General features: G+C 35.1%; 1 protein-coding gene across 1 annotated transcript in view; it reads left to right on the forward strand.

The window, feature by feature from the left end:
* The window catches only part of LOC122803660 (protocadherin-9-like), a 2,559,623-nt gene extending 2,549,111 nt beyond the window's left edge, over positions 1 to 10,512 (forward strand). The window contains exon 6 of the mRNA XM_044073439.1: positions 5,634 to 10,512. Within this exon, the coding sequence (XP_043929374.1) occupies positions 5,634 to 6,004 (371 nt within the window). The 3' untranslated portion in view covers positions 6,005 to 10,512. The remainder of the gene's footprint in view (positions 1 to 5,633) is intronic.
* Positions 10,513 to 14,167: the final 3,655 nt, after the last annotated feature.

Raw genomic sequence — 14,167 nt, forward strand, 5'->3', positions numbered from 1 at the left:
TGTGTTCTGATGCACTTAATAAAAAGAAAATACATTTTAAAAGAACCCATACAAATATATTAGCAGCTGCAATTCTGAGTGTTAAGCCAGGCATCTCTATTCAAAAAAAAAACTTTATACTACAGATAGATGTCTGTTGCTTTTCACCAACCTTAATGTCATTACATATTCTTGTACTATGCATTAGTAGGCATTCACTGATACTATCCATTGTTATGCAATATAAATATTTAATAAAGACAAGATGGTGTATGTAAAGAGTAAATTCACTTAATAACCTTGTTAATGGCTTTTCTTTCTGTTTTTGTTCATATAACTCAAGTATGCCTTCCTACGTTACTTGACAATTTATTACAGTTAGCATATGCAGATGCAGGTTGGGCTGCTAAAAAGTAGGCTTATATAGTATATGGAAAGAGTATTACAAAGCTTATCTAGCTACTCATGACTGCACATAATAATATGTGATATTGTTTAAGCTTCACTGATAATTCTGGAGAGTTGTTCTCCTCCAGGGCCATTTTCGCTTAGATTTGAATGCTGAGGGCAAGGCATTCTATGTGACTGTTTTTACCTTATTTATTTACTTATTTACTTAAATAAATGATCCATTATGCTCTGACATGGTACCATACTGGCTTATAAAACCTGGGTGACTTTCATTTTCAGGAATATATTGGCTAGCCTTGCCTCAATGACTCATCTGGGAAGCAACAATTTTATACTGATTTTCAAATGCTTGTTGGAATTTAGTGTACATTTTAGCTTCAGTGGCTATTTCAGAAAATGTTTAAATCCACCCTGGAGTTTCTGGTTGTGACTTAGTAAAGGATTGAAATATCAGACGATTTTTTTGCTCTTTGCCCCAAGATGGCTTGTCTTGCTATTCCCAGATTGTGATTCTAACCCTCTCCTGCACCTCCCTGCATATTTACTGACCAAAACTTCAGCTTGGAAAAGAAACAGTGAAGCTTCAACCTGACAGGCGGGGGAAAAATAAGCATTTTTTTGAAGGTGCAAGCCCACCCCCTGTACTCCACATGGAGGGGCTTTGCCTCCACACCATCTTGGTTGCGTAGCTGTGGAGAAAAATGGAAAGAGTGCAAACAGACTTAACGCTGCTGTTTGTCATACAGGAATCTCGCCAGCTTTGATTATGTGTATGAAACAAGGATGAAGCAGAAACAAATCATAAACCTAAATTAACAAATTAAACCTTCATTCACTGAGAACTTGGTGACAGGAACTTAGTCTGTTGATGCAAGTGACAGCATTTATGATACTTCCTAGCACTACAGTACTGCGCTCGCCTTTGTACAATTTATTTTGCAGGCTTTGACTAAATAAACTATTTTTGTACATGCATGACCGTTTCTATATAATTTCACATGATGTAATACATAAAGTGTAAGTAAATGTAAGCCTTATTTCTTTTACTTTCTTTGATATAACATTGCATTTTTTGCACAATTTACAATATATTCACCTTATTTGACTGCTAAGTTATTCAGTCTAAAAATTATATATGCATCACTATTTGATTATTCATTTTTACCATCTAGATTGCTTTTACCATTGTGTACTTGTGACCAGGGTTGTGGCTGAACCCACACTATTAAGAAATGTATGATGGATAATTGAATTAATTAATAAATTCCTTTGCTGCCTAATGCAGCATACATTAACATTGCAATGACATTCCCAAAGAAGAAGAGTTTGCATAGCGGAATAACTGAGCAACACACACAGGAGTATGGTACTCATGTCACAGTTCTTTTGTGCTTGCTAGAACTTTGCAATACAGAGCCAGGTTAAGAGCTGAAAAGAAAATTTACCCTGAAGCTCTGTGTCTGAATCTATCATACTCTATTTGCATGTTGAATGACTCTGAGGAAAACAACACTTATGTGCTTGGATTTAATGGGTCTAAAACAGTAAAACAGCTCTTTTGCAGTACAAGGATTAGGAACACTACCCTTTTCAATATTCTTTAGATTAACATTCATTCAATCATTAAATCCTATTAGTTAAATGTTCATAGGAAAAAAATGATACTCAAAACTTGACTTTCAGAAGAGATTGTCTTTATTGGATTCATTGTTTCTGATTTTATTTTTGCTACCTTTCCTAACGTACAACTGTTATAATACTGCCAGCTTTATATGGTGTAAAAGAAAATCTGAGAGACAGTTACAAAGCAGACATATTTATTGTGCTTTACATGTTGGAAAACACTATTTCATGATAGAAGTTAAAGTTTTTCCAGTGAAGTGTGTTGCATTCATGAATGTAACTTACGTGTTATGTGATGATACACATGGGATTATCGGGGCATACAGCATCCCAAAACACAGCAAACTGGAGTGCTCTAGGCTGCTTTTTTATGACCATGTGACTGACTAGGCTGGAAACAATTGTGGTTTGGTAGAAAAGTTGGCAGATAATGATCTCACTTTGCAAAATATATTATTACAATGTCATCTTCTGATAATTAACATTTTTTATGTTTCAATTTTATTTCAGCCATTACCTAGTTAGGTTAATATCATAAAAGTTTGCAGCCATGTAACAATTTTGTAGAATAATTTACATCTTTGCATAAATCGTAATTCACGGAACTGTAGTACTGGTTCTCTAGCATATGCATTTCACAATAGGATGCAGAAGAAAGGTGATTTTATTTTCTTCCTGGAGGTGTTTTGGGAATTGTTAAATGATGGGCTACTTTTTTACGAAGAAGTGGAGAGAGTACCCAATACTTTCTCTGTATTTAACAAAGTTCAAGTTACTGTGTAAAAAGCAGCATATTTTTCCACTAACAAATATTTCACATAGGAAAAGTTTTTATTTTATTTTTTTTTCTCTTAGAGAAACAGTTATTTTAACATGAAATTATTTATTCTTGTATTATTATTTTAGGAGAGTTGTAAATCCTGTTAAGTATTCTTATTGTCTGCTGGAAGTAGGAATGGAATTCCATATCTTTAAAACAAAGTTAGAGTAGAGATATGGGTTTTCAGATTTGCAAGAGAGAAGTTGAAAAGTGTCTGTAAGACTGAGTCTGATTGGAAATGAAAGAATTTACAGAGTTTGCTAACATTTATAAGCATTTTAGATACAGAAATAGCAAGTAAATAGATAAAGAAACAGTTCAATCCAGGAAGGAAGGAAACACCAGAGTTCTGGATAGTTTCTCCATGAAAAAATACAAATGAAAGAAAGAAATATAGAAAGAGTGGTATAGGAAGAAGTTTAGAAAAAGGAGAACTGAGAGAGATCTCTAACACAGTAGGATGAGTCATGGTGATGGCCATACCAAGTAGCAAGAACAGGTGAATTCTGTAGGTTGGTAATTATAGGTCCATCTCCCTTATAAAGGGAGGTTAGATAATACTCAGAATATTTTATGCAAATGATAGGAGTGGAGAGGGATTTCTTGTGGGGAGATCTGACATTTTTTCGTGAGCATTTTTATTAGGATGTACATCAAGTGATATAATACCATTATGCTGTATAAGAAAATATTGATGCAAAAGAAAGGAATAGCAGAGAAGCTGCCACTATAATGAATGTCCCTAGGAGAAAAGGATATACATTACCAACTGATTGAACAAATGAAGACAAATATGTTGACTATTTTAAGGAACCTAATTTGTCGATGGAACAGTCTGCTATGTATATTATTTGCTATGTAATTAGTACTCTACAGACACAGCCATTCACTCTTAAACGCACACATAAAATGTGCACCAAAGCTTTCAAATGCCTTTTTACATATGCAAGAATGTCATGACCAAACAGGAGGTGATGAAGGGTGATGCAGAAATGGAGGAGCTGCAAGACACACCTGGAAATGTAGGCAAGACTATACCTGTGTCACCAGCAAGCATATGAGACATATGCTAGATATAGAGAGCTATCTTTATGTGCAAGAGAAAAATGTGAACCCTAACACAAGGATGAAAGAGAAGTGATTACCACAAATCACCACCAGCCTGATCTGGGAGAGGCATCCACCTATGCCCTGATTGTAGGTATAAGACAAAAGGGCCATCAACAGATGGGAACCTCCATACCAGGTTTGGCTACAAAACTGATTCTGTGGATTTGTGCATAGCAGCACACTTAGCAATACATACAAAACTAATGAGTAGGTTACACATGGTGGGTAGATCAATCAGTGGCAGACATCAACAAAAGATAAGTTACCTGCAGGACTTACACCAAGCCAATGGGCAGTAAAATCAGGTCACTGTCTATAGATACCATAGCAATGGTCATCATGGTATGGAGATGCTGCTGTTGACCACTGAATCCAATTGAAGAGATGTAAGTGGTGCAAACCAATTGTCCAATTTGACCAGTGAAATAATAATGCACCAGCTGTATAGCAATCCTGGGTTTATACCTTGCCAGGATATATTCAAGAACACCCCCCCCCCATTCATCACTATCATCATTTTAGTGTTCATTTTTATTGTTTTCCCCAAATTATCCCTTATTCTGTCCCATGTTACCTGCCTTTGAGTTACTCTCCCACTCTGAGTTTAAATAAAGTGATTAGTGCGATTGTCTCATTTTGTATTCTGCCTGGTTCTTTCCATTCACGGGCATTTACAAATTTCCATATTAGGAATTATTTTCATTGTTATACTGTCATTCTTATAAGTGATGGTTTAAGATGCTTTGCCTTCAGTTGTCTGATAGATGTTCTTTTAAACTACCACCATGTATTTATTATTTCTGAAACAAAAGCCGGCAGTTTGGAAGAGCTGAACTGATTAATGTAAACTTTATGCAAATTGTCCATTTGTGTTTCTTGAAAAAAAAAAAAATTTTGAAAATTGAATATTAACATTAAGCCTATAGACATCAACCTACATGAAATATTTCCACTATTTCTGGATTAATGAAAGCTTTTCTTTCCAAATATCTTATTACATTTACTTATCTTATTCAACATGGAGCCTCACTCAGTACTACTCTTTTAAATGTCAATTCAGTTTCACATTCCAAAGAAAAATGGCTGTAATAGTCATGTAAATTTAAAAACAGTTCACAACTGTTGATTGGTTACAAAACAAATGTATTTGTTAGAGTTTGCAGAGGTTGAAGCTTTATCGGAGTTAGTTATTTATTAAAACATTTTCTTATGTGGAAATGCACATTCCTTTATCAGTAGTTCAGAATACTGACAAGAAACTGTATTTCTTTAACCTGTAACATCTTAAATTTGTTTAATTTATTTATGTGGTTTGGATTTGTTTACTGGGTAATGTCTGACTGGGCCAGAAGCCTGTTTTCAATGGAGACCCGGGGAGAAAAGCTGCAACAAATATAGATAAAGTACAGGGGAATACAGTAGGATATTGTATACATGGTTCAAGATGATACAGCAGAGTGTACATGCATGGAGGACAGTTACATATTTTATAGTACAGTACAATATATTCACATGGCAACAAGTGTTATCTAAATGTATATGGATGTGTTAAAAAAATCTAAATGTATATGCATCTGTTAAAAAAATATCTAAATGTATTGTATATGCATCTCTTAAAAAAATAGGGTGAATAAGCTATACATTTTACTATCTATTAACTGGTAATTTTCTTTTTATTTCTGTTTTCCAGATGGACCGCTTGGACCCAGAGGATTAGCTGAAGCTACAGAAATGTGCACTCAAGAATGTTTAGTGCTGGGTCACTCAGATAATTGCTGGATGCCTCCAGGTCTAACATCCTATCAGCAGCCAAAGTCCCCTTTATCTACCTTTGCAGCTCAGAGTGACTGGGTTAATGATAAGCTGGTCAAAGGACATACACTGACAAGAAGCTGGAAGGAAGATGGCAACAGAAACCAGTTCAATGACAGAAAGCAGTTTGGTACCATTGAGGGACACTTTAACAATGGCAACAGCATTGCTGACATACCCCTGGCTAATATGAAATCCTATAAGCAGGTGACAGGCACTGGAGAGAGTCTTAAGGAACATCAACTTTAAGAAGAGCAACTGACATCCAGCTCTGCCCTGTTGTATACAATCTCACACTGCTGTTTCTCAGAACTTTATTTACTGAGTAGGCATATAAGCCTCTATTATAAGATGCAGGAAATATAAGGTACAGATTTATCATTTTACCACCCATGTGGAAACCTTGTCCTGCACAATTTGATCACATGTTGTCAATTTAGTGGCTGTATGGAAAACTACATTCACAAAACTGTATAGTGAACAATAATTTAGAAAAAATTTACAGAACTTCATCTCTGAAGAGAAAAGAGCTTAGGAAACCAAATGCAAGAAATAATGAGGATGGACCACGTACTCCATTAGACAACTGTGGTGTGGTTGCTGTTGAGCTGTGCAAGGACAACGTATCTGACATTGTCAAAGCAGCTGACTGAAACGATAATAAACCTATTGTGCTATTAACAACTTTAGAGAACAACTGTGCGTTCATCATTGTTGAAGTATTTGTAAATAGCATAAGTAACTACTAATGCATTTTGTGTACTAATGCTCACCGAGAAGGGGGAAAAAAACACACTACTATGCTTCATGATTGTTCTTTTTAAATCCCCATGTAGTTCTGTTTTATTTCCCTTTCAAAAGTAATGTTATTATATTGGTGATCTGTCTAACACAAATGTGTTTGAGCACTCTGGACACTTGGTATAAATGTAACTTTCTGACAGTGTTTATAATTTGAAACAAGCCCTAGCATTCAACTGTTTTAAAACAAAGGGAGAATGTTTAGGACAAATCATCTTTCCCCCTACATCTGAAAGATAAAATATAAAAGTATAGCTGGAATGAGTTAGATGTGAGTATAACTGAAACACATCTGTAGTATGTCAGGGCTTTGATCCCACAAAATGTAAAGATTATTGTACTGGTAAGTATGCACAGCTAAGTCCAAACTATTAAATATACACTCGTAAAAAAGACTAAAGCTAAACACTTAGAGAATCACATTAGAAATTTCTAATTTTCTATGCATGTACCATGTGCTGATTTATTTTATGGCTTTCATGCAGGAAGCATTTAATATTTTCAGACATCAGCTTTACCTTATCCCATCACAACGCATCTTAACTGTTTTAGCCTCTGTGCTTCAGATACCTCATGCATACTAGTTCCTCAGGATCTTTGTTTCTGAAATTAGAAAAGCTAAACTTAGTTTGAATTTTATACATGTTTGTTTTAGAACAGAAAGCATATTGCAGATAGTTGTGTTTTTTCTGTCCCCAAAATGTATGCACTGTAGTTTACTACCCAAGTGATTATAGTGGTATTTTTAAATATTATAATATGCAGTGTGTTCCTAGAATACAAAGTACTTATTCACTGATTGGGGTGGATTTTTACAAGGTACTCTGTGTTATGAAATTGTGTGGGATTCTTGATAAAAATATCTAGATGACAACTTAACTCTGTGAGCTTACACCTGATGCCTTCATTTCAGAAGACATTTGACACCGTTCATCATAATACTGCATTTTTAAGTTGAGAAGGTTGCCAATAACACCATATTATTTACAATATATTACAATACTACTTGGTTTAGTACATGCCAGCCTTGAAAAAGAAAGATGGAAATGTTACGCATACAATAGTTTATGTTGTGCTGGTATTCATCCCAGTCCAGCAATATATATTAATCTCAAACTGGGGCCTGACAATATGTCCATTTATTTGTAATATCATTATGTTTTAATCAGAAGACATCTGAATTTTTGCATCAAGAATGCAAAATAATTTGATTTTGAGAGGAGTGTCAGTTCAATGACTACCTTCTGGTGTACAGAAAAACAAAATAATTCCAATGTGTCTAGCAGCTACATTTTATTTAAATATCACAGAATTCATAGCTTTGGATTAGAATTTAGTGTTATATTTTTCTAATCTGAATGTAGCATCCTGTTTGTACCTTACTGTGAAGATGTGGGTTATCTATAATTGTATCTTTTTCCTTCACTCTGGGTAGTGGGGAAATAAACTTCACTTTTACCACTTAAGTTCCTTTGACTAGTTTTTTGTTCAATTAAATATATTTTAAAAAAGATGCATCTTCTACAGAAAGAAGGTAATTAAAATAATAAAGAGGAACACACTACAGTGATATACGTGAGAAACACTGCTGCCACAGCACTGTGCCATTCTCGTACACACAAGTGCAGTCACATGCAATGAAACTTCCACACACATATGCTAACAGATATTATCTTGAATGACACAACGTTATGATGTAGTTGACACATTCATATAAGAAAAGTTAAAAAGCAGAATATATTACGGAAACTTTATCGTCAGACATCATAAAGAAAATAAATTACAGTTTAATTTGGTGGGACAATAAAATCTGGAGAAGAATACTTTGGTGGCAACTAGTAGATAACATGGTTTGGTGTTTAAGGGACATGTGAATCAAAGTAGGAATAAGTGGAAGGTGAACAGATGATTACCTGTAAAATATAAAACACTTAACAGATTTAAGGGCTTCAAATGCTTTACATGTACATCTCTATAGCCACAAATGCTTACTCCCAGAATCTCCCAAAATGTGTTTCACCTGTTGACAGAGAAGAAGGGAAGCCAAATTGCTAGTAATTTAATTTTATTTAGATGTTTAAAAAAAAAGGTATCCTCAGAGTCCATCTTCATAATTCACTGCATGTCATAATGATGACATCATGAAACCATAGTGGCTTAGATTCTTTTTAAAATTATAAGCAGTGTGTGACTTGCTTTTTATACGTATACAGTATGGGCATATGTCCCTACATCTAAATCAGATATTTTAAGGAAAATAGAAGCGTTTTATATGGAATTTGATGGCACAAAATACTGACAGTTTGGTTACCTAAAACTTATTCTGTACCAAACAAAAATACACAGCAGCAATGTTGTTTGCTTATTGCATCCACTTGTATAATATCTTGCAGTTTATGCTTTGCATCTGAAAATTGTACCCATGACCATTAACAGATACATCTTATTTTCTTATTCTTATTATTGTTTTCAACCTATGTTGGCATTTTAATCATTTGAAACTAGTCCCAAGTCAATGAGAGTGACCAGCATGTTAGTGCTTTATTTGAGAGGCAACATTTAATACTGGGAGAATCACAACAAAAATGAAACAAAGAACATACAGTAAGTAAGGCAGTAGACTGTAACGGTTAACCTGCTGTTTAACTGTAATTATGCCAGTGAAATTTCCTACAAACACAGTGGGAATTCATTTTTAACAATCATTCAGTGTAATTCAGAAATATGTATGCAATAGGTTTGTTATTCTGAATATTAGGTAAATAAACACCTTTCGTATGTAGTGGTTCAGTGACTGTGTTTATGATCCTTACAATGAGATGACTGCCTTTTAGCAGATAAAAAGTGGCTTGTTGTTGTCTTTGTCAGACAGTATGACTTCAGTTGTAGTTGGCTCAGAATTAGTAGGATATATTTTTGTTAACTGTACTACCCATGCTGGTATAATTTTATGAAGTATTTAAAAAACAGCAAAACATGGTACTCAGTCTCAGTTGCGCAAGTGTAAAACCACAGCTAATACTACTATAAGATAGATGGGGATGTTATTTAAGCCTGAGTTATTGGTGTAATAATGATGTATTTTGTCAGGCATTTGTAGGCTTCTAAATGAACACATATATGACATGCTAAGTGATATCTTAGAACACAAGTCATGAAAATGAAGAGCATGCCATTGCAGAACTGTTACACAAAAGGAAAACAATGTTGTCAAAAATGCATAATTTTGTAAGGCATAACAATTTGTATAGTTCAACTCAACCTTTGTCATAAAACTGATAGATGCTAGAGTGCTTGTCACAGCGCAAGTGTTTTAAAGTGTATTCACAGAATATTTAATGTGTTGTGCCTTCATAATCTTAGAACTTTGCTGTAAACTGGTTTGGGGGCTGTGGATCCATTTTGGGTAGGGTAAGGGAAAAAGGACATCACAATGTTAACTTTGATTTTAATTGTTTACCCACTTCTTTCCACCATTAGGCAATGTCTGGCAGGTACCAGCATCTGTTTCAACTTCAAAACAACATGATACAATGGATAGCATTTACAATGTTAATAACATCTGGCTCGCACGTAGAATAAATATCTGTCAGAGCAACTTTTATTAAAAGGTTATGTTAAGGCATGAGAGAAGATTAAGCATGTAAATGTCTCTAGCAATTTACCTGAAATTCACGTAAGTAACAGTGCTCATCTCAGAAAATTTGTTTTGTTAATTTACAACGCACCTTTTTTGTAAAAATCTCAAGTTTGCTTTTCTTTATTTTCTTACCATATTGTAAAGGGTTAAAGGGGTTGGTAGATTGCTTATAGTGGTGCATTTGTAAGTTTGTGTGGGTTGTTTGATGACTTTGATGGGGAGTAAATATCTAAGCAATTATCCTTGTTGCAGCTTTGCCAATTCACCGTTATTTACAGTTACTCAGCTGTTGCAATAAAAGTTCAGAATTTCAAAATGTGTTGATTGTTTCTTTGAAATAAATAGTTTGCTTTATTTATAGTACTTACTTAGGAAAAACAGGAACCAGGTAAGTTTGTTATAAATTACACCTGCAATATGTAAAAGTATATTTTTCAGCAGAATGCAAGAGAATTTACATGTGAATATTAGAACGGCCTGTTAATCATTTGAATAGTTTTGTAATGCAGGCTGAAAGTAAATGTGATTAAAGATAAAACGTTTCTTTAATATTTTGAAAGTGGTTTTCTGGTCATTTCTTTTTCTGAACTGTCAGTTAGAAATGCTTCCTTGTTTAGTACTTTACAATGTATGCACATGTCTTTTAGATACAACATTTTTCTTATTCCTAACATCTACTGTATATTCATCCTCTAAAAACGATATGGGTTATTGGGGTAAGTTTATGACTTCATGAATGATGTGCTCCTTGACCATAAACCTTAATATATATTTTCTAGTGTAATCAGGACAAAACAATAAACTGAAAAAAGCATGCGTGTCTATGCAGGTGTGTATGTGTGTGTGTGTGTGTGTGTGTGTGTGTGTGTGTGTGTGTGTGTGTGTGTGTGTGTGGTGGAAGATGATGGAGACCTTTTCTGACTGCCTTCTAACCTTCTAACAAGTATTGTTTGCTTAGTTATTTATGTCATTATTTGCTTATTATTATTATTATATTATTTTATTTTTGTTAATTTGCATATGTGTCTTCGGTAACAAATAAATTGTTATTGGCATTTAACTACACCAGCTGAAATAGCATAGAACTATTAAATAAAAAAAGTTCCAAGCAAGCTCATTATCCAAGACAAGAAAAATTACTACCTAGAGGCTCAATCCACCCATACTTCCACCCCCAAAAATGTTGCCACTCCATAAATAATATTCTCTACCCAGGAAAACCCTGTAACCCTAACCCTTTCCCTGATAAATCTCCTATAGAAATAGCCTCCCTAATAAACAATTTCTTCATTGACTCAATCCACAAACTAAGCCCTCCTGACACCAACCATCCTTATACCCCCACCTCTACCTCCACCAACTCCTACTCCATCTTTTCCCTGAAACCAGTTCCCACATTTTACATAAAATCCCTTCTGCTGAAGCTTAAGCCATGCTCTCCCTCATTTAACAACTTACCCCCCTATTTTTCAAGGGTCTATATTATAAAATCAAAGTCTTACAACTTCGAATGTTATAATATCAAACCCAATAGAGCGAAACACCAGAAAACTGAACAGTCAGAATAGCGAATTTTTTCCCGGGGAAAAAATTTGCTGTTCTGACAAACATAATCACAACACAAGCACACCAAAATAAATAATCCACATACACACACTTCACAAAACCCTACACTAAACCATACATACACCACAAGCTATCCACTTCCCTTAACCCAACCCTAACCCTAAGGTCTGTCACCATCGCACACTCACATTACCCACTCCGTAACCCTAACTCACCTATCCCACCCTAACCCTCACGTCCACACAATCGCACACTTACCTGACCCACGCCCTAACCCTAACTCACCTAACCCGTGCCCAATTGCACACTCACCTTCATTCACCCACTTACCTTAACCCGGTCCGTAACCTTCACTCCACAGTTGAGGAAATAACGAAGCTGCAGAAACGACCCACCAAATACTTTCCCTAGAAAAGTATTCGGTGTTATGCAGCTTCGCTATTTCCAGTGTTCACTCTACTGGGTTCGATATTATAACATTCAAAGTTGTAAGACTTTGATGTTATAATATAGACCCATTTTTCAAACTTGCAGCCAGTACCATAGCTTATCCATTATCCATCCTTATAACCCACTCCATTAAATAATCCGTAGTCCCAGGCATCTGGAAATCCTTCTATACAATTCCACTACATAAAGGAGGTAACCCTACCGACCTAGCTAATTTCCATTCTATATCCATCCTCTCACCTCTTGCTAAAATCCTAGAAAAATGCATTCACTCTCAGCTTCTCAAATACTTACTTCAGGAAAATCTACTCACCTCGCTGACAACTCTACTCTTATCATCCTCTCCAACAACCCTACTGACCTCTACTCCCTGACACAAACCTCATTTAACACCATTGAACATTGGCTAATCTATAACCAACTTATCCTTTACCCAAAAAAAAAAAAACTACTCCTCTTTCTTCCAAAATCAATGGCCAATCTTAGAATATCATTCTCTATCTCTTCCCTAGATAACACAACAATTCATGCAGATTCTCATACCAAACTGCTTGGGGTCATTAATGATGATCAACTGAAATTTGACATTCACATACAACAGTCCATAAAAAAGACTAACCAAAACTTGGACTGTTGTACAGAAACAAAAAAATCTTGCCTATTGCTTGTAGGACCTCCCTTACCCAAGCCTACCTCCTCCCTTGCCTTCTCAGTGCTTCCCCTATTCTTAGTCACCTCCAAGCAAACCTTTTAACTAAACTCAATCAGACATACAACCACATAGCTAGATTTTCCAGCAACCTACCATACAAATCTCACCATTGCCTTGCCCTCAAACAACTTTGATGACTTGAATTCCCTCAACTTCTACTACTATCTCAGCTTCAAATTACACATTCCATTCTGTATAAACCTGCTAGTTGCCACTCCCTATTTAACCTCTTATCCCCTTACAAACCCTCTTGATCCCTCCGCAGTACTGGCCAAAACTTACTGGACATCTACAGACCCAATAAAACCATAGGGAAATTGCTTTACAAATGCTCTATGTCTCAAACTTGGAACAAGCTCCGTAATCATCTACACTCTATCCACTCTCCCAACATTTTTAAAAGAGAACTGAAGAGTTACCTGGCCAACTCTCCATCTTGTACCTGTCTCCACCGCCCCAGTATTCTTCTTCTTCTTCTTCTTTCGGCATTACATCTTCTATACCACATATGTATGTATTGTATACCTTTGTCGATATTCATATTGCATTTCTTTGATTTTAATGATTATAGTTTTGCTATACATTTTTGTAACTTTTTTCTTTATATCGGAGCTTTTCTCCTCGGGTCTCCACTAAAAATGGGCCACCAGCCCAGTGGACCAACTCGGTTCACAGAAGACAGATAAATAAATATAAACAAATACTTCAGACTGTGAATGCATAATTTATTTGTCATGAGCATATTCCTTTCTGTTCATTTATATATATAGGAAACTACATTACAGCTGATGTATAAAACTAAGTGAGAAAGATAACTTGTCTCCTGACACTAATCCTGAATGTCACAAGGTTATGCCATTCCCTTCTAACTAGCATTAGTAAGAGGAATGTTTGAATTTTTGAATCAGGGTTGCAGGAGTGTGAGGACCATGATAAGTAAAAATGTTAGGTTACATTTTACTTTTTATTTGTTTTTAATTTATATTGACTTAATTATCTTATTAAGAAAGTAAAATCAATATGCACAAATGATTTTTTTTAACGGATAACTCAGGATCACATTCTTTTTAATAGAGTTGTTCAGAGTATAACTGTAGGAAAGCAGAGAGTAATATAATAAAAACTTTGCTATCAGGATGAAGTTTACCAGCAGTTCATATACTTATACCCCTGTGCAAAATTGCCAAATATTATAATAAAAATAGTCAATGCAAGGTGCTAGTTATCAAAGTGAATAATGTCC

The sequence above is a fragment of the Protopterus annectens genome, chromosome 5.part1 (genome assembly GCF_019279795.1).
Source record: "Protopterus annectens isolate FY-2018-M chromosome 5.part1, PAN1.0, whole genome shotgun sequence".
NCBI classification, from domain to species: Eukaryota; Metazoa; Chordata; order Ceratodontiformes; family Protopteridae; genus Protopterus; species Protopterus annectens.